At 43.6% G+C, this 25,900-nt stretch overlaps 1 protein-coding gene and 1 long non-coding RNA gene across 2 annotated transcripts in view; one reads left to right on the forward strand and one right to left on the reverse strand.

Moving 5' to 3' along the window:
- Window positions 1-2,520: 2,520 nt before the first annotated feature.
- HAPLN4 (hyaluronan and proteoglycan link protein 4) overlaps window positions 2,521-25,900 on the forward strand; it is a 36,642-nt gene continuing 13,262 nt past the window's right edge. Inside the window, exons 1-4 of the mRNA XM_066605037.1 lie at window positions 2,521-2,577; window positions 2,999-3,119; window positions 4,931-5,293; window positions 5,383-5,685. Coding sequence (XP_066461134.1) covers window positions 2,999-3,119; window positions 4,931-5,293; window positions 5,383-5,685 — 787 coding nt within the window. The 5' untranslated portion in view covers window positions 2,521-2,577. The remainder of the gene's footprint in view (window positions 2,578-2,998; window positions 3,120-4,930; window positions 5,294-5,382; window positions 5,686-25,900) is intronic.
- LOC136628540 (uncharacterized) lies at window positions 17,431-24,417 on the reverse strand. The gene is made up of 2 exons (XR_010792886.1): window positions 24,363-24,417; window positions 17,431-18,858 (listed from the first exon to the last, which is right to left on the reverse strand). It is a non-coding gene; the product is annotated as an uncharacterized lncRNA (long non-coding RNA).

The raw sequence follows: 25,900 nt of genomic DNA on the forward strand, positions 1-25,900 counted from the left end.
ATAATTGAGCTGGTTGGGTGTAGATTTCTCCAGCCAGCCAATCTCCTCTGGTCTGCTGCACATATATACCAGCCCCTCTGCTAGAGAATGCAGGTTTTCCTACAACTTGGGGTTTTACTTTTATGCATGATGTGTTATGTGTCTGTGCTGGTGACCAGACATGTGGTATGAACAGTCCTGTCCTGTGTTGCATGCTGGTGTGTGGGTGTGAACTGTGTCCTGTCCTACTTTGGATCATTTACCACCTCTGGGCAAGTTAGGTCCCTAGGTTCCAGTGTGGGGCCGTCTCTATTGGGACGATCGCCCCACATGCAGGCAGGATTCCTGGGGTTAGTTGTCTCGTTAGAGTTGAAGTGGGCTTGCGGGCTTAAGTATGTTGTCCAAAATACGAACTAATACCTCATACATTCTATAGTTATTACATCAGGTTCCATATGCAGGTATGCTGCTGAGTGTTTTGAGCATTTGTCAGTCATGATTTATTTCTGTCTGTGAGTCTCAGTTCGCAGTTCTCTATCTTTTGGTCCTTTGCATGTGTGGAGTCTCATGATGATTTCAGGTTCCAGAGCCAGGGCATCCTGGTATGTGACAAAAGCCAGCTTCGTCATAGTATTTGATTCATGATTGCACTTGAGGATACCTTCAAAGTTCTTGAAATTTTCCATATTGACTGACCTTTACGTCTTAACATAATGATAGATTTTCTTTTTTCTTTACTTAATGGAGTGGTTCTTGTCATAATGTGGATTGGAACAGTAGTGTAATAGGGCTACATTATTCCTACCTAACAGGGTGGTCACTCTGAAAAGAATGTCCCTGTCAACCGGTGACTCACCGCCGCACAACCAATATCAAACCCTTGCTCGAATGCACTTCCCTATTATCCTGGATGTCAGCATCTTTCTTGCGGAGGCGTGGTGTTTTCTAACTAGCAGCCATGCATGTATCCCTTTTTTCATGATTCCCTGATGAACCCCCATATCATTTTTTTAGAAGTTAAAGCCCCGGGATGTGTTTTGTGTTATTTTTATACCTATTGGAAGACGTGCGTTGGAGCAAGAGCCTGATTATGGTTGTATACTTTAGAAAGTTTGTTTTTTTCTTAAAAAGTTTAATACAAGTTATTTTTTATTTTATTTTCTTCTTTCAAGGTACATATTTGAGTGTGGAAATAGAACACATTTTTTTGCTGTCCTGGCAAATTGGTATGTAATTGGATTAATTAAGACTCCACAACACATTTGGGTTCCCTTTTGCTTTGTTAGTTAAGATATAGGAATGTTGAAGTATATAGTTTGTTGTTCAGTTCTACATATTTAATTATTATATTGTTTACTAAGATTGGAAGTTTGCTAAAATGTTCAGAATATTTATATTGATGTATGTTAATATAATGCAGATTACAGCAACATTGAAAACTTTCTAGAAGCTCTCTATACATGCTGCACACGTATAGTGGAATGAGGCTAGATTTCCACGGACATATTTGCGCAACGTTTACGTGCATAATATGCAGAGAATAGAACCCATTGGTTTCAATGGGTTCATTCACATGCGTGTATTTAACCACGCATTTCGGTCGTACAGAAAAAACGTAGCATGCTCTATTTTCTGGTGCATTTTCACATTAAAAGTCTCTATAGAAGCCAATGGGGGCTGTGCATACGCTAGGAGATGCATAATACACTATGTAATTGTGCTGGAAAAGACAAATCAGACATGTCAATTGGTCCGTCTTTGTTTGCTGTGCACAAATGAACATGCCTTGCGGAGGCAAAAAGTGCAATAAAATACGCCGATGCATGCTCCAAAATGCATATTTTGTTCCGCAAAAAATAGAGCATGCTGTATTTTTTTTGCACAACCTAAAAGTGAAGTTAAATACACGCATGTGAATGAACCAATTGAAATCAGTTGGTTCTATTCTCTGCGCATTACGCACATACATTTTGCGCAAATATGTCCATGGGAATGTAGCTTTAAAAAAATAAAAAATAAAAAATTTAAATTCAAATTAAATTGTTCAAAGGAAGGAAATAACAGTAATAAGTGTCACTGAGTATCGCCCCATTCCACTATGATATAGATGTGCAGCATGTAGAGAAAGTTTCTAGAAAGTTTTCCTTGTTGTTGTTCTCTGCAGTATATTAACATACATCAATATACATTTTCAGAATATTTTATCAAACTTCCAATGTTAGTAAACAATATAATAATTATGTAGTACTGAACAACAAACTCTATATTTCAACATTCCTTGTTTGTTACGGCTCCTAAAAATGCTCATCAGCCAGTGAACTGTCCTGTGCTTTATTAGGGGCACTTTGGTGCAGTCAGCCCCTGCAGTCTAGCAATGCAGGATGAGAGAGGTACAGTACTGCAGTACTGAGCTACGGGACATGGAGCTGCAAGCTCCCTACCTCTCCCCCCTCCATCCCAGCTCAGGCTCTGCAGGAAGGAGGGGAAGGGGGTGTCTCAGTGTTTTGGTGCAGTTCACATTACGTTGGATGCAAGAACAGCCTGAAATATCTGCGGGACTCTTAAATTCTTGAGGTCGCAGTTAGCAGGAGCTTAGAGGTAATTTTAGATGATTTCTTCCATTGCCATCTCTGTACATATTACTACATCTCAGCACTTTTCGCCAGCATCGCATTATTCTTTTATCTTCTTCCTCTCTTAACCTCTTGTCTATCATCCCCTAACTATTACCATGTAACTACTGTGTCTCCAGATATCGTTTCCCTCGTTATACATTCATTACATAATGAATCCTCTGCAGCCAGAGTTATTGCTGTAAATGAAAGAAATTGGTGCCAAATACCTTGAACTTTTTTGTCCTTGCAGAGCGGAGCTATAATATAACTGCAATTCTGTATACAATGTAGACCTGCAGTTTAACCTGTTTTTGACACATTTTGCACCCTGACATCCTCTCCTTATTGTATGTACACATATTCTTCAAACTTACTGACCCCTTATCTGTCTCTCTTTTCCCCAGATGGACCGTTGGTTTCTAATATTCTTCTATCAGTTTTGTGCTCTGTGCCTGCTGGTCCTTCTCCATCCAACTCATGCTGCAGAGACTAATAAGGGCCAGAGGAAAATAGTTCATGTTCATGGTAAGAGCCTGCTCCAAGTTTGCAGTTCTTTGTACAAGACTATACTCATCTTATGGATTCCATACACTGTTTGGATACATACAATACACAGTTTTGATTTATAGCATAAGAGTAAAATAATATGCTTCCATTCCCTATAGCAGTATTTTCAATCCAATAACCATTCGCAATCAGCATTGCATAGATTTTGCATGTGCACAGATGTAACGACGACTGCACCCCTGGTATATCTCCAGTAGGTCCCCAGTTTGGAGACAGTGGCACATACCCAGATCTGCTAGAGTCAGAGGGAAATGGGCTTGATCCAGTAACTCCCATTTCTATGTGCCACTAGTAAGTTTATGTATATTTGTAGTTATCTATGCAGAAAACTTTACATGTTACAATGGGCGCACATGACCCAAACACATGCATAGGATGTAATGTTTCCCTTTATAACCTAACCAATAGCTATAAATATTATAACAATCTACTGTGCTGAGGCACTTGTACCCTGCATTCCCCTTTTCCTTTCTGTACCCTCCCTAACTTTATAAAAAAAGAATTTAAATAATAAAAATCTACTAACAAAATACCATGATGCTACAGTTATCGCTCCCTCACCCCCAGTTCTAACTTAGCTGGAACCCCCACAGCTCAACAGTCCTCCCTAAGTCAAGTTCTCCTTTAAGGAAATACTAAATTTAATATTTGGCTGAGCATTTCTTTACATTCTAGGTTTCAATTTAGCAACACATCATCTCAAACTTTTCAATTCAGCCAAAAATCATTAAATCATATGTGACATTGGTACTTGGGTCACAGAGATTTCTAATCCAATCACTAAATATCTTTTTCCATTGAGGAGCGATTAGTTATGTTACAGGGACACTAACTTTTCAGACAACTAATGTTCATTTAATGGCCTGTGTGTGTCTCATCACTCTTGTACTATACTTTCATACATTTTATTTGCTTTACCACTGTTAATCACTGACACTAGGGGTCTCCCTTCCAGCTCCTCTGCAGTCCATGGTTTGTTGTAATAACTAGGATGCTGGAACGTATTATTACTTTTATTAGCTGTGAGGAAGGGGTTATGTTCACACGGCTGCTCTTGTGCACTCACAGGCTGACAGATCTGTAGACACTGAGTAAACAATATCCACAATCTATGCCTCTCCTGCTATTACAGCACATGTGCATGCGGATTACTTTGGGTATACTAATCATTTGGTCAAAATGTGTCTCAATGCTCAACTCCTACAATCATACTGGAAAAGCAGAGGGGGGGGGGGGCATTCTTATACTGCTGCCCTACTGATTGGTCCAGAAAAGAAAAGGCATGCAGCATGGAAAGGAAGTACAGGACAGTGAACTACTGGCATAATGTTAGGCTTGAAACACACACCCTGCCTGCAAGTGGATTGAAAACAGCAGGCCAGAATGGGGCCGAGCACCTTAAAATCAGAACATAAAAACATGTAACTGGGTAAAAACAGTGGCAAATGAGTTGTTGATAGATAACCTGTAATATTTTAGAACACTTGTTGAATACTCAGGTACGCTTTAAAATTTGACGCTAACAAATGTAATGTGATCTACAGCTGCATATTGGCTGAGTTAGTAGGAGGGAAAAATTGTGACCCCTTAAGCTGGTAGACCTTTAGAAAAAGCTTCTTGATTGCAGTTAGTTCAGGTATAGGATGGAACTTATCTCTGCAATGACATAAAATACTGTTTGATAATGTTTGTCACTATGTGAACTTTTATTAGCAAATTTTAATCCATTTTCATTGTCTTTCTCCTCACTCCATAATTACTATTTTCAGAGGATGAGACTGGTGAAGTGATTGTACAGACAGCTCCAGGCATAGTGACCACACATCGGGGTGGCTCCATTATTCTACCTTGTCGCTACCACTATGAACATTCTGGAGAGGATCCTGCACCAGTGCGCATTAAGTGGTCCAAGATCAATGATCCTCCATCCTTCATTGATGTGTTTGTGGCTTTGGGGAAAGAACGTAGAGGATTTGGCTCTTATAAAAACCGGGTGTCTCTTCAAGAGCATGACCCGGGCGATGCTTCACTGATCGTCCACAATATTACTCTAGATGATTATGGAAGGTATGAGTGCGAGGTGACCAATGAGTTAGAAGATGACACAGGGACAGTAAAACTGGATTTAGAAGGTAAGTTAATTCTCATCATAACATCTACCTTTGTAAGGCTACCTGTAACTAGTGTTCAATGTCTTAAACTTTTTTCCCCTTTGTTTCAGGTGTGATCTTTCCTTACTACCCACGAATGGGGCGATATAAAATGAACTTTCATGATGCAGAGCAGGCTTGTAAGCAGCAGGATGGTATTCTGGCTTCGTATGACCAGCTTCATGAAGCCTGGCTTAATGGACTTGACTGGTGTAATGCAGGGTGGCTGCATGATGGTTCAGTACAGTATCCAATCTCCAAGCCCCGTGAAGAATGTGGAAAAAAAGACAACCCTACTGGAGTCCGAAACTATGGCTACAGACACAAGGATGATGAGCGCTATGATGCCTTCTGCTTTACATCCAATCTTAATGGTACTTCTTTTATAACCTTATTGCCTGCTTTAAACTCTAAGAATATTACGAATCACTGGGCTATTATAAATCACTGACATCAATAATCCTGAAACCATGTGCAGAGATGTCAACCTGGGAGAGTCCTTTACAGGGTAATACTTGAGCAGCAAGTCAGGGCAAACTGGGAGTAGTATTTCCAAAGGGTGTTTCTTGTGTAAAAGGAAGGGGCTAAATATATTTAGATCCCTATATTAATCTCAAATCCAAGATTAGACCCCTACATTAAATTCAAACCTCAGGCACCCTAAATATGTTCAGACTCCTTAAATCTATACAGATCCCTCAATTAATATTAGACTCCAAAACAGATCTCTAAATATATTCAGACCCCCTATTTTCATATCAGACTCTACACCCCTAACCTAATTCAGACCCCAGACCAGACTCCTTAAATACAGTATATTCAAATCTAACACTAGACCCACTTAATATAGTCACAACCCAGACCGAGTATATTAATTTCAGACCCTAGATTCCTAATTTTATTCAGAACCCAGATCAGGTCCACCATATGGCATATGAGCAGCAGTTTCATTGGACACCTGCATCACATGACCTAGTCATTTATAAACATAGGCACAGTGTAACCATTGGCCATTTTACAGTTGAGCACAGAAGTTCCATCATGTTCATATGCAAGATGGAATGTGGATGATGTGAGTGGTAATTAGGTCAGATATGTCACAGTGACTATCACCAACACTTCCCCAAATGGCAGCATCTGCACTGGTAAAACTGTAATTTGTGATGATAATGATGATTAGTCGTGACGCCAGTGCTATACAGCACAAGAGTTGTGTGAGGAGCAATGAAGGCAGAAACTGAGGTTTGTAGTGAGACAACATGCAGCCATTTACTGAACTTCAAACTTTGCAATAAATGTACAATTTGTTACAATAACTTTTTTTTCTACCCTGGCAGTAGATAAAGCAGAATATCCTGTGGAGATGGGAGAGTATTTTAAAACTTGTCCTTTCTCTTTCCTGGAGGAGGTATATCACAGCCTGGTACTGTGAAGGACTTTAAGTGTTAGGGAAGCCTATGGTCCCGCCCGCTGTATACTTTCTTCTGATAGTAGTGATGATATGCACAATGGCGCTGAATCACTCACCCAGATCTTGAACAGGCCGCAGGTACTTTGACGCTCTGGATCCCGGCAGCAGGCTTACTTCAGATCCTGACTGGATGAGAGGTCTCCCTGGACTCCTTCCTCACTGCTGGTCCCCTGCTTCAGACTATCTTCTTTTTTTCACTCCGCTTCTTCTCCTCTTCTCCACTCCACTTTATTATCTCTCCCTCACTATCAACACTTCTGCTCTCCTCACTGACTCACTAAAAACTACTAAGCACTTTCGTTCTTCCTGTGCAGGGACCTTGCAGGACTTTACTTCTCCTCCAATCACAGGTAGTCTCTTTCCTTGGGAAAGATGGAACAAATGGGAAGATGGAACAATACCTCTACAGCGCCACCTATTAGAAGGCAGCATTCCTGCAAGTCCATGTCAGACTTTTTAACAAGTCTTGTAACAATGACTGGGAAATGTGAGGTAAAGCCAGAATCTTCTCCAGAAGGTGAAGGCAACCATGTACAGATAGCTGTTTCGAGGTGCTTGCTCCTCATCAGTGTGCAGCAGATTTCTGGCTTGGCTAGTGAGAGGCCTACAAAAGCCTATAGACATGGGTAGTCATTGTTAGAAGCCTTGTTAAAAAGTCTGACATTGACTTGCAGGAATGCTGCTTTCCAATACTTGGCGCTGTAGAGGTATTGTTCCATCTTCCCATTTGCATATTTCCCAGAGGAGCATGTCTTCCGGACAAGACTCTGGCTTTGGCTCACAATTCCTAGTCATTTTTACAAGGCTTGTTAAAAAGTATGACATTAGTTTGAAGGAATGCTGCTTTCCAATAGGTGGCGCTGTAGGGGTATTGTTCCATCTTTCCATTTGCATATTTCCCAGAGGAGCATGGATGGCCTTATAAGTCTCCCCCCACCTTCTACGTGCTCTCCCTAAGGAGAAATGGTACCCTTCCTGAATTTTCGATTTGATATGGAGGAATGGAGGCTTTTGTTTCCTATTGGTGATTTTATCTCAGACCTGTATTTGTTATGTTTTCACATTTTCTGTTGTAGAGGACCCATTTTGATCTTTGTGTTAATGCTCACTCTTTTCTATGTACGTCATTGCTTTTCATGTTCCTAATAATGGATTGTTCAGGGTCAGTCACTTCATATAGTGCACATTAAAGCTTCTGCAGAAAACTATTTGAGGGGGAATGTTACATCAGTCACTGAAAATGTTTATTCATCTATATAAAGATGATCCTTCCTCTTGTCACACATAAGTAATATATATACTGTAAGGCAGTCTGGAGAGTTGTCTTCCCACAAAGCCTGTGCTCATCAAGTATTGGGCAGGGAGGCAAGGCATCTAGAGGAACCAGGTGGGAGGGACCGAAAAAACCCCACATAAATCTAGAAATAAATTCATAAATTGAGCCTCCGAGGAAGGTAGACCGAGGAGCTTAAAGTATCTTTACACGGGGCGATAGTTACATGAATAATTGAGGAAATGAGCAATTTTGGGTGACTGACGGCTTGTGCACACATGACCTCCGACAGGGCTCTGAGTGAGAAGTTGCTCAGTTGTCACTATTCATTCCGTTTCAGCTCTCTTCTCGCTCATTGTAAACAGAAGTCGCTCCATCTATGTTCTGCCTCCATTCATCTCAATGACTATCGCTTCTGCATAAAGCACAGGAACAATAGTCGCTAGTAAGGCGTTTGGAACATTAATGCGCCTGACAATCGTAGAGTGTAAAGGTACCTTAAAGCAATCTGTAGAGAGAGGGACAATCCAATTGTAGGTACATTGTAAGATATTAAACTTGGAACAGTATTTTGTTATCTAGTTATGCAGGATTCTGCAGGCTGTCAGTGGAGTAAAAAATAAACCACTTCAATGTCATGTTCTGATAGTCAGACTAAGGGCCACTGACAAGTATTACATTAGAACTGGACTACTGCAGATATATTACTTGCAGACTTGTCAATGGAGTTTGTACATTGATGTGTACTTGACATGTATGAATACACTTCCACAGCTCACAAGGTACTAGAATGCCATCTTATTGTATGAACTATAATTGGTGCTCCAACCTTTATTGTGGTGGCGATGGTAATGTTTGTATATATACTTTTCATACATGGATTACTTCTTATCATAGCCATGGTCCCCGGGTCAGTGCTTGGAAGACCCCAGTCAGTTGACTCCTCAATCAGTGGTTCTAGAGCCATATGTGTCTAGTGACCCATAATTTTGTGTCTTACCATAAAAACCCTCTGTTATGGTCATTTGGGACTTGTTATTTGTATAGCACCAACTTATTCCACAGGGCTTACTTGTTTATTACCCCCCAGCAAGCTGGGTACTCATTTTACCGACCTCTGTAGAATGGAAGGCTGATTCAACCTTGAGCCGGCCACTTGGTTGAACCTGCAACCTTCAGGCCATGAGTGAGTCCAACCCCTTAGGTGCCGCAGTCAGTGGCACCCTCCCCTAACACAGTCGCAGGAGCTGATGAGTTGTTATAGACAAAAAATTATCCACACGTCTGCAATCTTAGTACATTTTATTAGGTCCTGGCAGGACCTAATGAGATGACTCTGTGTTTTGCTGACTGGTATAATATACTGTAATACAGAAGTATTGTAGTGTTTCATGAGTGATTAAGTCCACTAGAAGAGAAGTACCCTACTGGGAGTTAAAGCAGCACTAACTTTTCAAACAACTTATACTCATGTAATAGCCTGTGAGTTTCTCATCAATCTTGTATTTAATGAATGGCTTTCTTTAAAAAAAAATGTTTTATCACTGTAAATTAAGGCTGAAATGGCTTCCATTAGGGATCTCCCTTTGCTACTCTGCAGTACACTACCTGTTAGGTATTGAGCTTCTGTAGTAACTTGGATGCTTGGGCGTTTTCCCAGTGATGTGAAGGGGCTATCTTCACAGACTGCTACTGTGCACTCACAGACTTACAGATCTGCAGACACAGTGTCTGCAATGTCCACAATATATACATCTCCTTCTGTTACAGCATGTGTGTGCACATTGCTTTGTGTTTACTAACCATTTGGCCACAATGTCTTTGAATGCTCAACTCCTATAATTGTCTTTGGAAGCAGAGGGGTGGACATTTAGATACTGCCTCCCTGATGATTGGACCAGAGACAGCACAATGCAGCATGGAAAGTGAGGGAAAGGGAGTACTGTACAGCAAACTCCAGGCAGAATGGTAGGATTTTGATATGCCCCTACCTGAAAGTGGATTACAGAGCAGGGCAGTAGAAAAATGGGGAAGATCCCCTAAAAATCAGAACATAAAACATGAAATGGTGCAAACAGCAGTAAATGATGGAGTAGAGAGAACCTAGTGTATTTTAGAAAACTTGTTGAAAGCTCAAGTAAAATTTAATAAAAAATAACAAAATTTTAAAAAATGTTAAAAAGGAAAGAAAAGCACAAAAATCTCTTTGCCTATTAAAATTCTTCATTATATAGTATCAACACAAAAAGGAAACATAAAGTGCATGTCATTAGAAACATCACGTGCATAATGACCCAAACTAATAAACTATCAAGGTTTTTTAGGCAATCACAGTAAAAAATACAAATCATGCCAAAATTGCGTGCCAAATTGAGTTTTGTTCATCTTCCCAAAATAAAAAGCGATCAAACTTACATGGACCCCAAAATGGTAGCAACTAGAGATGAGCGAGTATACTCGCTAAGGCTAACTACTCGAGTGAGTAGTGCCTTAGCCGAGTATCCTCCCGCTCGTCTCTAAAGATTCAGGGGCTGGAGGGGGCGGGGAGCGGCGGGAGAGAGCGGGGAGGAACAGAGGAGAGATCTCTCTCTCCCTCCTCCCCCCCCCCCGCTCCCCCCTGCTCACCGCCACAACTTACCTGTCACCCGCGCGGCAGCCGAATCTTTACAGATGAGCGGGAGGATACTCGGCTAAGGCACTACTTGCTCGAGTAGTTAGCCTCAGCGAGTATACTCGCTCATCTCTAGTAGCAACTCATACAGCTCTGTTGAGGGAAACGAAAAAGTTAGGCTATTTAAAATATGGTAACACAAAAACAAATATTTCTTTTTAAAAAGCGTTTTATTTTACAAAAGCAGTAAAACATAAAAACATATATACTGTAGCAATGTCTGTGTTGGGTTCGGCAAGAACACAGTCGCTCACGCAGTCCATATAAAGTCCATCCAGCTTTATTTTATGCAGTAACAGATGATCAGCGTAGAAACAGACACTTGCCGCACATAAACTTTGTGCAATAAACAGAAATAAAACACCTGCCCGGCTGGACACTAACTAGATAATGCTTTGCTCATTTAGCAATAACATGTGGCATTTGTCAGCAAACAGTCAGAATTTCACAGTGGACTGTGTTCACTCCCAGACTTTGACCCAGATGGCCTCGGCTTGCAGTCTTTTATATGTCTGGAGACAGCTGGACTAACTGGGCAACCAAGAAAATCCTGTACTGGACTGGAGGAAGGAGTGATGCGTCCTGCTACCAACCTACCCATCATTCCATTAAAATTCTAGCCCATAACCTACTAAAAAAAATAATAAACCATCTCTCCTGGATTTTTCATTTCACCCAGTTTAGGTGACATATACACATATCCAGTACTTTTCCTATCACATGTCTACATATTCCCCCCTCTTCTTCAGGCTGGAGGGCTGGACATTTTTTGGCCACAATACAATACACACTAGATGAGGCATCAGTGTTACCCTGTGACTTGCCTGGTCTACGCTTGATGGTAAAATTGGTGAAATTCTGTTTCATCCATGTTAGGGAGCATGGTGTGATGCCAGACTACACTTTCTGCCAGGAGATAATATTTTAACAACTTAAGTGCTAAACACTTCTGCTCTATGATGGCATAATTTTTCTTTTAGCTGAAGTACATTACTGAATGTTCCTCATTATTTAGTGTTTGTGAGAACACCGCGCCCAAAGCTGCATCAGAAGCATCTGTTTCTATTAGAAATTCCCGCATGCTAAAGCGGCGGAGGGTGTGACCTAGAGTGTGATGTGAGCAGTGGAGACACCAGCAGAGCTCCCACCTATTCTGCTAGTTTCCTAGCTTGGTTTTCTTTCTGAAATAGTGTTTTTGACTCTGCTGTGTTGGCTGTCTTGCTGATCACTGGGCCTTTAATTGTGCTGCCCCATGCTTCCTGTTGTGGGGGAGTTGAGGTGGGGAGAAACAGTGATACAGAGGCTGGTCTGTTGTGAGGCCTGGCTGTCGCTTAACCAAGTGGCGATGAAGAGGAGGCAAGAATCCAGCGGTACACATATGCCTCATGATGCCACTCAGGCGCAGATTTTGTGAACGCTGCTACAAATACTTTGCACCATGAGGTTATCTATGCAACATTGGAGGCAATATTGAATATTGAGCAGCATGATTATGCGAACGGAATGCTTTGACCATTCTGATTGCTTTACTAAGAAATGCTGCAATGCAACCCCAGTAAGAAATGCTCATGAAACATCTACAGTTGCATTTGCCTCCTCTGATGGGACTTTTAATATATTATCTTACTTTGCTGAGAAGGGTAAGCATGGCCCTGTTTTATATACTTCATCTACTCCTTTTGCCTTTATGAATACTATAATACAGGCCATTCCAATGGTGTGGTGTGGATATGCAAAATAATACACAAAATGAACTTACTCTACACAATGTTTTTCTAGCTGTGACTAAAAGCAATACTGTTTTGGCTTCTATCTCTGCTCAGGTAGGTAGCCTAAAAGACGATGTTGATTTATAAGACACAATTTTCAAAAAGTTACTAAAAGGAAGTCTAAAACAGCGACACATATTAATGAAATGGAAGAAAAATTGTTCCTACGCAGGGTACAATTATTAAATGCGAGCAGTCTATCTGTACTATGCAATACAAAGCAGATGATCTGAAAAATAGACTAAATAGAAATAATTTGCTGGTGGGAGTTTCAAAAAAATGTGTAAGGATTGTATTTGAGATAAGTTTTTGATGGATGGCGGAAATCAACTATTAGAGAAGATACTTTGTCATCGTTCTTTGCTCTGGAAAGGGCTCACAGAGTTACTGCTAAACCCCTTCCATCGAGTGCTGAGAACTGTTCTGATAAAACTCCTGCATTATTTTCAAGAAAGCAAGAGAACTGAAAGAGTTAACTATGGACGGTCATATCCAGATTATTCAGTTGATATACAAAAAAAAAGGGATGCGGTTTCAAGATCTTAAGACAGGGTTATGGGGTTTACAGCTGCCTTACGCTCTTTTGTATCTGGCAGTTGTGATGCGGGGCAGACTTTTTTCTTTGATCATCCTAGGGATGCTGCCTGGACTGACAAACATGAACAATATTTATATAACAGTAATAAGTCTTCCTTTTAATAACTGGTGAAGTATTTGACTGAGTGAAATTAGATAATTTGTTGGATAGACGGGAGGTTCCTGGGTACTGCCCCTTAGTATTAATGATCTTACTGCGATACTGTTTTTTTTTTTTTTACCAATATCACTAGGTGATTATATCCTAGGGGATATAATATGGGTATGTGTGTAGCAGGGTGTTTTTTTCTTTTTTCTCCACTTCTCTTTTTTTCTCCACTTCTACCATTCAATGCAGCCAGCATTTGAAATTAAATGTGTAGAGCATGGTTCAAGACGTAAATATGATTTCATGGAATGTGCGAGGTACGGGGGGACAAATCTAAAAGATACGCGGCTTTTTCATCTATTCAACAATTTCAACCAGCTATTTGTTAGAAACACTCTTACCAGGAGATAGCGTATATTCACTATTCGGTATGGGCACATTCTTTTCATTCTGTGTACTGGAGTTATTCAAGTGGAGTAAGTGCACTGATTTATAAAAATATCTCTTTTAACCCATTAGTGAAGAAGCTTTTTTGTTTTCTCCTTTTTTTCTTTTTTTTTCCTCCCGCTTTTTAAAAAGTCGTAACTCCTTTATTTATCTGTGTCATTCATTGAATTCAATTTTACAAATTAGGGATGATTTTCAGGAAAAGGCTTATATTTAAAGCCCTTCCCCGAAAATCACTGCATGCAGTCCATTTCTTTCAATGAGGCTGCCGGCAGCAGCAGCGGCCCCATTGAAAGAAACGGTGCACGGACCTGCACTCGTGTATAAGCCGAGGGGGGCTTTTTCAGCATAAAAAATGTGCTGAAAATGTTGGCTTATACTCGAGTATATACGGTAAGTTAAAGGATGCAGTAGTAACATTTCCTAATGAAATGTCGCCTGGGTTGGATGGTCTTCCAAATGAATTTTTTAAGTGTTACCAGGATATGCTTCTGCTACAATTATTGACAATATTTTATGAATTATGAAGTACATTACGGCGGTCTCAGGTATGTATAATTACATAGTCTAAGAGGTGCCAATGCTTTGACCAAGGGTGCTCCCATGATGTCTTAAACTTGTTTTTCTGGCGGAAGAGCGTGTTGAGGATAACAAGGTTATGTTCCACGCATTTGGTAAGAAGTTGGATGCAATTTGAGCTGTTGTTTCAAATTCCATTTTTTTCTATAGTCCCTGGCCACAGGTCGAAATCTTGTCCCGTTCTTGCATTAAAATCACCCAGGAGGATGATTTTGTCCTCCTTAGGTATCTCCGATAGGATGGTGTCCAGCTGACAGTAAAATTTTTCTTTGATGTCTTCGTCAGCATCTAAAGTTGGTGCATAGGACTTATGATAGTAGCTTGCTGGTTTTTGGCAAGATTAATTCGGAGTTGTTTGTTGATGCCGTTGGGTGCTTCCGACAGATTCTTCACCAGGTAGTTTTTAATTGCAAAGCCAAATCCGTGTATTCTTCATTCTTTTTCATGTAGGCCCTTCCAGAAGAAGGTGTAGCGTACTTTTTCTTCCTTCATCTGTCCCTCTCCTACTCTCCAGGTCTCTTGGAGCGCTGCTATATCGATATTAAAATGCCTCAACTCCCTTGCTACAATAGCAATCCTGCGCTTAGGGTGTTCATTGTCTATGTTGTCCAATAGTGTCCGAATGTTCCATGTTCCAAAGTTCACCTTTCTTTTTTGACCGCAAGGTGATGACCCCTCTGGATGCAGTATTCTAGTCAGGGAAGAGAGAGGCAGATTTTGTACAGGGCACCTTTTCTAGCCCCCTCACATGTGGGGTGAGCAGAGTGGGTCCTAAATAGGGCTGCTCAGTCATGGATACAGTTGCTGAACTGCTCAGCTGCCTAGGTTCAGTTAGAATGACTGAATCTATATCCACCACCCATGTGCCAATATGTGACTAGGGGCTTCCAGATTTCACAGTATTGCTCCCGTTGTCACTCGCTGTTCGCAATGCGACTTTTTAATTTTTCTCTGAAGACGCCTGTGCGTGTATTTGATTTATGTGTGGAGATCAGTGCACACCAGATAAACACACAGTCTTCACAGAATGAGGTTCACATCCAGTGGCGTGGTTGACCCGACGACCGGTGGCTTCTCATCTGTTACAGCCTTTCTCCGCCTTCACAGCCGTTGTAACATGTAAAATGTTATCATCTACCTGCTTCACTGTTGAGGACTTCAGATTGTTTTTAGTCTGGTTCCACCCCTGTGGTCATACCACCCAGGGAGGCCATTCTGGGGTCACATGACTCTGACGGCTTCTCCCACAGGTTCACTGGGAAATGCAAGCCCCCTCATCACGACAAGGTGACAATCCATCGACAGGCGCTGATGGTTGCTGGACAGACCAGAGGGTTATTCGATCTACGATGGCCATCAAAATCGCCCCGAAATGCAGACTCCAAGGAAGAAAGATAAGATGTAAAATGAACACCCAAGCCCTTCAAGAGCCCTCTAAACGATCCCTTTTCCAAACAGTGGTCAAGCATCATCTATCCATTGAATAAGCTGAAAATATTGAGGAACATTGGAATAAACTGTGAAGAAATCATTGGATACCAAACTAGAAAACATCAAGACTGGTTTGATAAAAATGATAACAAGTTGCAACAATTAATCGATAAGAAAAGGAAAGCCTTCCAAATATGGCAAAGAGACACCAACTATGTTGTAAGAAAAAGATCTACACTAGTGCAAAAGCTGAGGTCCAAAGAAGGGCCAGATAAATGAAGAACATCTGATGGACAAGAAAGGCTGAAGAAATCCAATATTTTGCAGATATCCATGATGCATGGAGTTTCTTTAAAGCCACAAAGGTCATCTATGGCATAACAAATCATGGCATACACCCTCTACATTCAATAGATGGAACCAAGCTTCTAAAGGACAACATATCAATTGCACTATGTTGGAAAGAGCACAGTCATAACCTGCTTAACTGCAGTTCTAATGTGCCTGGTGGCACGCGTCACCATCTGCCGCTCACCACATTAGTGAATGCCTGCAGGGGCTGCGGCTCCCCTGCCGGCATTCACTCATCATTGCACTGCCATCAGCGCTGCTATCTGCTCTGATCCCGGCGCACACTGTGACGTCAGTGTGCAGCGGGGATCCTCCTCCCCGTCCCCCGACATCTCCTACTTGGTTCCGCGAGAGCAGGGGGAGGAGGCATCCAGCAGCACACTGACGTCAGTGTGCACCAGCAATCTGGCACAAGAGGAGCAGCTCTTCCACAAGGAGGAGGGGTAGGTATGTGGGTCTCGGGGGGGGGGGGGGGGGAGGGGGCATTATTACTGCTGGGGGACTGGTGGGCGGGCATTATCACTGCTGGGGGACCGCTGGGGGGGGGCATTATTTCTGCTGGGGGCTGTCACTATTATTACTGCTGGGGGGCCGCTGGGGAGTGGTATCACTATTATTACTGCTGGGGGACCGCTGGGGGGCATTATTACTGCTAGGGAACTGCCGGGGGGCGCATTATTACTGCTGGGGGACCGCTGGGGGGGCATTATTACTGCTGGGGGCTGTCACTATAATTACTGCTGGGGGGGGCGCTATTATTACTGCTGGGGGGGCGCTGGGGAGTGTCACTAATATTACTGCTGGGGGGGTGTCACTATTATTACAGCTGAGGGGGCATTATTACTGCTGGGGGCTGTCACTATAATTACTACTGGGGGGCCGCTGGGGGGTGTCACTAATATTACTGCTGGGGGTGGTGTCACTATTATTACTGCTGGAGGCTGCTCGGGGGGTGTCACTATTATTACTGCTGGGGGGGTGTCACTATTATTACTGCTAGGGGTTGCTTGGGGGTGTCACTATTATTACAGCTGGGGGCTGTCACTATTATTACTGCTCGGGGGGCCACTGGGGGGGGTCACTATTATTACTGCTGGGTGGCCGCTGGAGGGTGTCACTATTATTACTGCTGGGGGGCCGCTGGGGGATGTCACTATTATTATTGCTGGGGGGCCGCTGGGGGGTGTCACTAATATTACTGCTGGGGGGGCCGCTCTGGGAGGTGTCACTATTACTGCTGGGAGGTCACTTTTATACTGGGGGCCGCTGTGGGATGTCACTATTATTGCTTGCGGGTCACTAATATTGCTGAGGGGTGTCACTATTGTCGAGGGTTAATTTGTTCAAACAGACTGGTCAGTTATGTTGTCGGTTCCAAATTGACCTAAGCAGGAGGAGCGCTCCTTTTGAGAGACCATGCACAGACCTATACACACAGTATATGGTTTGAAACAAGTGACTCTATTTTATTGTCTGTATCTCTTGGCTTTTATAGCCAGCCCCTCTCGCAGGACGGGACGTGTGGCTAAACAGGGAATAACCTCATGATACATACATTCATCTGATAAAAACACATGACTTCTATATCTTACAATGACATAATTATTCAATAAACTTTAGACGTGTGATATATGACTCAGACAAACACATCTTTAAGAAATTGCTGATTTCATATGACTTTTAGACATTTAACTTTAGACAGAGAGAGATGAAAACTCTTTGCGGTTAGGCCCTGTCTTGCTACATCCCGAGACATCTGGCCTTAGAACTTCCTGATTCCACTTAGATCAGACGTAGACCTTCAGTGTAGACAGAAACCACAGGTTACTTCCTCAAAATCAGTCATGACTTCTGTTACACATACAATATATTGCTAAAATATTCTTTTTGCTAAAATAGATTGATAAGCATATATACTATTTTTGATAAGCGACATTTATTAATTTCTTTACAGCCCCTATTGGCCCTTATCATTCCCCCATTTTGGACATCAGGAAGTCACACACAGGAATGACAATTATGGGGAATTTTGAGGCTGAGTTGATCCAGAGGAAGGCGAAAACCCTTTTAGGAAAAAGCCAATTATCCTTGTATAAAAGGGAAAAATTCCTTCCTGACCCCAAATATGGCGATCGGAACAAGTCCCAAGATCACAGCCGACATCTGACTTTTTAAAATGTATTATTGTTTTCATGAATCTAAACAAATCTCTTATCATTTATGTGAAACATAAAGTGTATGTTTGACCGCATCACAATGGAACAATATTCATATACATTAAGAAAGGTATTTTCCTGGAAAACATTGCTCTCCTCCACATCACTATCGTTATGCACTATTGAATATATATCGCGAAGTGTCTTTATTGGAGTGGGGATAGACAGTAAGCAAGTCCGTAAAATATCTTCCCCACTCCGCAGGTTGGGCATGCACATGTGGGAAATATTCAGTACGTCTTTTGCAAAGTATTCCCACATGTTGGGGTGTCCTTCCGCCCAAACAGTCCATCTTCTTCTTACATCGACAGTTGATGAAGAATTGTCCCGAAAAGAGAGTAGTCCAAGAAAACAAAGGGTAAATAATACACCTATCCAGACTATCAATGCTGGTGTCCAGGTTGCCATCCCCCTCCCCCACCCTGGGTTGGGCTTACTCTCCCCCCCCCTCGTGGTGCTGAGGCGTTGGAACTTTCTTGCAGTGTGAGGCATGGATCCAAGTGGGTTTGCCTTCTAGCTTGACCGAGGTGGGAGTGGTTAACAGCACTTGGTATGGTCCGTCAAAGCGAGGTTCCAAAGTCTTTCTGACGTGTCTCTTTACCACCACCCAATCTCCGGGATTCAGAGAGTGGGATCCTTCCAAACTATCAGGGTCTGAAATAGAAGAGAAGACTAGGTCGTGTGTTATTTTTAGCTTTTGGCATAAGTCCTGCACAAAGGAAGTAACTTTATCATGACCCAGGGATAGAGCTTGGGGGTGATACAGTCCTAACCTGGGCACGGAGCCAAAGAGAATCTCATAAGGAGACAGTCCTGTTTTCCTATTTGGTGTGGTTCGTACTGAGTAGAGGGCCAGAGGTAGGCACTCGGGCCAAGGTTTTCCTGTTTCAACCATGGCTTTCTGTATCTTAAGTTTGAGGGTGCCATTGAGTCTTTCTACTTTTCCGGAGCTCTGCGGATGATAGGGGGTGTGAAAGGCCTGCTCTACTCCTAAGGCGGACATGACTTCCTTCATTACCTCACCAGTGAAGTGAGTACCACGGTCGCTCTCAATGGTCTCTGGTACCCCAAATCTGCACACTAACTCTGACACAAGTTTTTTTTGCAGTGGCCTGGGCAGTGGCCTTCGTGACCGGGTAGGCCTCAGCCCACCCAGAAAAGAGGTCAATGCATACCAGGACATACTCATACCTTCCTGATCTGGGCAGCTGGATGTAATCTATCTGTAGTCTCTGGAAGGGGTACAAAGGTCGCGGAGTGCACTTCCGAGGGGTCTTTACTACTTGACCGGGGTTGTGTAGTGCACAGATTTCACAAGCCTTGACGTATGCCTTTGCCATCCTGTCAAATCCCGGAGCGTACCACATTTTCTCCACCAGGGCTACCATGGCATTACGAGAAGCGTGCACCTTTCCATGAGCCAAAAGGGCCATACTAGGATAGGCAGCCGCAGGTAAACACATACGGAAACCCATCATCCAACCTTCATTTCCTTTTACTGCCCCTGCACTTGCCCAGCGCTCCTGCTCTTGCCCTGAGGGGAGTAGGTCCACCTCCTTCTGTGGTGGGACAGAGAGGGTCTGGTCCTTGGCAGGGGGATCAGGATCCTCCTCCGCTGGGCAGGACCTGGTCTGAACTCTGCACACGGGTGCCCTCCAGTCCAGCAGGGCTGCAGCCTTTGCTGCTCCGTCTGCCTTCTCGTTGCCTCTGCTTTCCAAGGAGTCCCCTCGGGTGTGTGCCTTTACCTTTATTATGGCTACCTGCTTCGGGAGCATGATAGCTGACATTAAACTACTTACTGCCTCACCATTCTTTATCGGTCTGCCTTGAGCTGTTAGGAAGCTCCGCGCGCGCCAAATCGGCCCATAGTCATGCGCAACGCCAAACGCGTACCTGGAGTCCGTGTAGATATTAGCAGTGACTCCCCGGGCTAACTTGCAGGCCTCGGTCAGAGCGCACAGCTCCGCTTCCTGTGCTGACATATGTGGGGGCATGGCGCGGCCTATCAGTACTTCATTCATTGATACTACAGCAAACCCTGTCACAAATCTGCCCATCTCATTCTGGTATCGTGATCCATCCACAAACATTTCAAGGTGGGGGTTCAGGAGAGGCTTATCTGTGACATGAGCAAATCCAGCTGTCTCCTGCTCCATCAGAGCAGCACAGTCATGCTGGTGCTCGGTGTCAAAAGCTTCCTCTTCGCCTAGGGAATTGACAAAAAGTTGATCCCCTGTGCTTACTCCCCCTTTTGAATCAGTGTCACCTAATGGCAGTAAGGTGGCCGGATTCAAAGTTGTGCAACGTTGAAATGAGACATTGGATGAAGAGTGTACTGCAAGTTCCATTTTGACCTGTCTAGCAAGAGAAAGATGTCTACGGCTCACCTGTGTCAGAATTCCATGTACGTCATGGGGCGTGAGGACCACAAGAGGGTAGTCTAGGACCACCTCAGAAGCTTTCTCAAGTAGTGCTTGTACAGCCAGAACTGCTCTTACACAGGAGGGTGAACCCCTGGCTACTGCATCAAGATGTGCACTGTAGTATGCTACAGGGCGCTTTTTGTCACCATGCTCTTGTGTGAGGACGGCAGTAGCATGTCCCGCCATCTCAGTCACGAACATCTGGAAGGGTTTATCATAGTCTGGCAGACCCAGTGCTGGAGCACTGGTAATCTGTATTTTCAGCTGATGGAAAGCTGACTCGGCTTCCGGAGACAAAGCAAATGGCTTTGAACTCAGGCAGTCGTACAGAGGCTGCATGGTCATGGAGGCAGAGCGAATCCACGGCCGACAATATGAAACTAACCCCAGAAATGTCCGCAACTGAGCATGGGAGGTAGGGAGTGGCATGTCCTCCACCACCTTGGTATGTTCTGGCGTGAGGTGTTTTGTACCAGGACCTAGGCAGTGACCAAGAAACACAACATGAGATTTGCAAAACTGTAATTTGTCTTTACTGGCTTTACACCCACTGTCTGCAAGAAAACAAAGAAGGCTGAGTGAGGCCGCAACGCAGGTGGGTCTGTCCGGTGCACAGAGTAGGAGATCATCAACATACTGAAGCAGGGCCACACCTGGTGGGACCGTCCATGCATCAAGTACAAGCCTCATACATCGGGTGAATTGATTTGGGCTGTTTTGTGCCCCTTGTGGTAGAACAGTCCAGCAGTACTGTTTTCCTCGGAACGTGAAGGCGAACAGGTACTGGCAATCGGGGTGGATCGGGACGGACATAAATGCATTGGCGAGATCGATCAAGGTGTACCAACAGGTTCCGGAAGGTATGGTGGACAACAGAGTGTAAGGGTTGGGGACCAAAGGTGTTTCTAGGATGGTCACCTTATTGATTTCTCTTAGATCGTGAACCATCCGGTAGGTATCAGGTTCACCTTTCTTCCCTTTCTTTTTAACCGGGAAGAGTGGCGTGTTAGCGGGTGAGACACAAGTTTTTAAAGCATTCAAGGCACATAACTCTGTAATAGTGGAGGCTATTGCGTCTTCCTGTGCCATGGCTAGGGGATATTGGCGGATCATGGGGGCTTTTTCCCCATCTTTGAGATATACCATGACTGGGGGTACGTGGAGATGGCCCAAGTCTGTCTTCCCTTTTGCCCAAAGGGTCTCTGGCACTGCTGAGAGAACCTGTGTATCTTCTGGGGTCAACACATATACAGTACAAGAAGGAGGCGGAGTGACCAAGTCTGCTGCCATGAGACAGAATACTTGGTGGTCGGCCGCAGAGGTACTGACATGAGCCTCACCGGAAGGATGGAGCTGAATACAGCACCCCAGGGGTCCCATCACATCGGTTCCCATGATGCAATCCCCAGCGGGTGACACCAGGAAGCGAGTGAGGACTCGTGACCCTTGAAAGGAGACTTCTATGGGCTCGGTCTCACGCATGGGTGTTGGTTCACCGGACACTCCAACGGCTATGGCTATGGAGTCTGAGAGGGGAATACTAAGGTCGTTGACTTGTGAGCTACTGACACATGATTTAGTAGCCCCTGTGTCAATTAAAAAGGGCACCTCCTTCCCCTGGATTTTTAGAGGCTGAAAAATTTGTGGCCCACGTGCGTCAGTAACTATAAGGGACACGGGGGAAGGAGTGCCAGACCTTCATTGGTAATTGGTATACCCGTTATTTCCCTGTGGGCGGGATGATGTGGTATTGGCCGTACTTCCCTGTTGCCCCCTTTCGTCTGACATGTTCTGTCTAGGGCGTTTAGGGGCTCTACAATTATGGGCCAAGTGTCCAGTCTTCCCGCAGTTATAACACTTACGGGTCTCCCGCCTGGGGTCGTTAAGTCGGACTGTGTCCCCCTCCATGGTGTAATGTTTAACCATAACACCCTTTGCGTGGTCTTCTGTATCCATGACAAATCCTACAGCTTTCTTATATAGATCACGCGGTTTGGCCTGTCGCCAATCGGGGGTACATGCTTTAACGCGTTCAGACAGGCGCTTATCTATTCCTTGCATAAAGGCTTCACAAAAAGCAGCATTACGTATGGCTTTTGGACAATCATACAAGCCCAGATCTCTGCCTACTTCCTCTAAACGGCCAAAGTAACATTCAATAGACTCGCCCTTGTTCTGTCTACACTGGGTTAGGGCTGTACGTCTCTCTTGGGCTTTATCCTTAAACCAGGTCTTAACCTTGTCAACATATTGAGTACCACTAGGTAATGTCTGGGGGTCATCTGGGCGATCTTCAAGACCACAAAATTGAGCAATACTATTGTAAAGGCCCAGAGGACATTTTACATTCATAAGACATTCCATATCTGTCCAAGTGGCAGAGTAGTTTTTCTGTATGACTTCCAACTTTCTATGGAAAGCTGCTGGCTCTGTCTGGGGATCGGGCAGTTGCTGACACAGTGCCATCTGGTCTGTGGCGCTCCAGGGTCGCCATGTAGTGACTGTAGACCCGGGAGTTGGTCTATGTGCGTCCGTAGGTCTGTCATTAGAAGACGATGGTCTGTCAGTGTCCTCTTGTCTGACCGTGCCCAATGGTGGACTCGGTCTGTTTGTTTCTCTATAATGGGTAGTGGAGGTTGTAACTGGGAATAAGGGAATCGGTTGTCTACACTGATCCCTGGGACGTGGAGTCCCACATACTGTACAGATTTCTTTAAAACAGGCATTCTGTTGACCACAACGTGGACAGTCCCAAGCCGGACCTCTATTTACTTCAGGGCTCGGGGATCCTGATTGAGGGCTGTAGGGAGGTGTATCCATCTGGGCAGTAGCCTGTGGATACGTAGGAGGCAAGGGTGGCAAATTGGGATACAGAGAATTAAAGGGATTATTAGGAGACATTGGTGGAACGGCCGGGACGACAGGAGAGACTAATGGAACCGTAGGGGTTTCCATGGGAACGTCTATTGGTGGCCGGGGCATAGGACAATAAACTAAAATGCCCTCGCCTCGGGATTCGGAGTCCCAGTGTTCGTCTTCTGCTGTTTTAGAGCAGTCCAGAATAGCCTTCATGCCTTTTTCCAAACCCTTATTTCTTATTTCCTTTCTATGCTTATCCTCATATTGTGACCAAAATTCATAATTGAATGTTCCCGCCTTCTTAAGGCCTATACGTTTGTAAACTTTATAGGCTTGTCTGCAAATGTCCTCCCCTTCTCTATCTTTAATTATCTCAATAGGAGTCTGATATATCTTAGATTGTTCAGAACCCATCTTTGACCACTTCCGACTATTCTTCACTAAGTATACAGGACGTATATTTCACACAGTAAACTAAGATAATCACTGAGACTATCTGGGAACACACAGTTCCCTGTCCCGGAATAGATTTACAGAACTAAAACGTGGTCAACTTCAAACACTAGGATTCAGGGGAGACCAGACTTCGCCTCTTAGGGAACTTTTAGTAATATTATAACAGATCCAGAGTAAGAATATGACTGCCAGAAATGAGACTATAACAATAACAATTATTTCAATCTCCAATACAGACAACATGACTCTTTAAGTCCCAATGAGTGAGTTCTTCCGTCTAGGACAGTTAAATGAACTTATTCACTCTAAAATATGGACGGGGCAGAAAATATAGGAAACAGGCAACAACATACCTCTAGTCCGTTAGAGACACACAGATCAAAAGAATCCAGACTGTATAATAGTAAGATAAGCTCTTACCTGTTACACCGGTGTTTGCAGTCTGGGGTCTCCGAATCCAGTATCCACGTCAACGAGAGATGAAAACTCTTTGCGGTTAGGCCCTGTCTTGCTACATCCCGAGACATCTGGCCTTAGAACTTCCTGATTCCACTTAGATCAGACGTAGACCTTCAGTGTAGACAGAAACCACAGGTTACTTCCTCAAAATCAGTCATGACTTCTGTTACACATACAATATATTGCTAAAATATTCTTTTTGCTAAAATAGATTGATAAGCATATATACTATTTTTGATAAGCGACATTTATTAATTTCTTTACAGCCCCTATTGGCCCTTATCACTATTACCGCTGTGGGGTGTCACTATTACCGCTGGGGTTGGTGATGGGGGTCACTATTACCGCTGATGTATGTTTACATTTGGCGGAAATGGGCAGGGCTGTTTCGAAATAAACAGTGTGCAGATTTTGACTGCTTTTTGGATGCGGAAATGCTGCAGAATTTTCCACAGAAATTTCCGCTGAGGACATTCTGCAGTATTTCCGCATCCAAAAAGCAGTTAAAATCTGCACGCTGTCTATTTGAAGTGGCCCTGTCCTTTTTAGAACGACAGGGATAAAATCATAAGTTGTGATAAGCCCCGCCCCCTGACATGTTGGCACTTTGTGATAAAGTGGGTTTTGGGTTGCAGTTTGGGCACTTGGTCTCTAATAGGTTCGCCATCACTGGTCTAGACATTTCAACCCTCCCCAGCAGATGGAAGTCTCTTACCAGCAGTATGCCGGTTGCTCCTAGGGGAGGCCTGTGTTGGGGACATCATGGAGATAGTCCTTTGTATCAATGAATTTGTCCACAAGATCAGTGAGCTGGTTGGCGCCTGTTGTGTCTCTATGACCAGCACAGCATTGCAGCTTCACAGGGAGAGCACATGTGTAGCCATCAACCACAAGCCTTTCCACAATCTGGTCTGGCATGCAGATATCTGGTTCCATTTTTTGACCGATTGGAAGAGGTCAAACATCTGGAACCCAGCAGGTTGGTCGACAGTGTAACTCCAGAAAATCCCATATTGGACTGGGAGAGGGAGTGATGGGTCCCACTGCCAACCCACCCATCACTCCAAAAAAATTGCAGCCTGTAACTTACTTATATAATGATACCGCAAACTAAGCTTGCTGAGTACACCATCCCTCCTGGATTCTTCATTTCTCCTTGCTTAGGCACCTTGGTGAAATATACAATCTATCCAGTATTTTTTTGGTCATGTGCCTAAAATATATATTTGAAGTCAACGTGTTTGTACTGAACTACAGAATAAAAGTAAATGTGTTATTAATGCAACACAAAGAACAATGCAAAATTTATCATGCAAAAAACATGGTTGAATTGCTGTTTGTTTTTGTATTTCCTTCCAGAAAGAAAAGCTCGTCACCCAGTATCCCACATACAAAAATGCTCAAGTCTCCCATTGTAGTCAATGGGGTTCGTTCCTCGAGTAGAGCTCTCAAATTTTATGAAAAGCTCGAATAACACGGACCCGAGCATTTGGGTGCTC

This window comes from Eleutherodactylus coqui, chromosome 5 (assembly GCF_035609145.1).
Source record: "Eleutherodactylus coqui strain aEleCoq1 chromosome 5, aEleCoq1.hap1, whole genome shotgun sequence".
NCBI classification, from domain to species: Eukaryota; Metazoa; Chordata; class Amphibia; order Anura; family Eleutherodactylidae; genus Eleutherodactylus; species Eleutherodactylus coqui.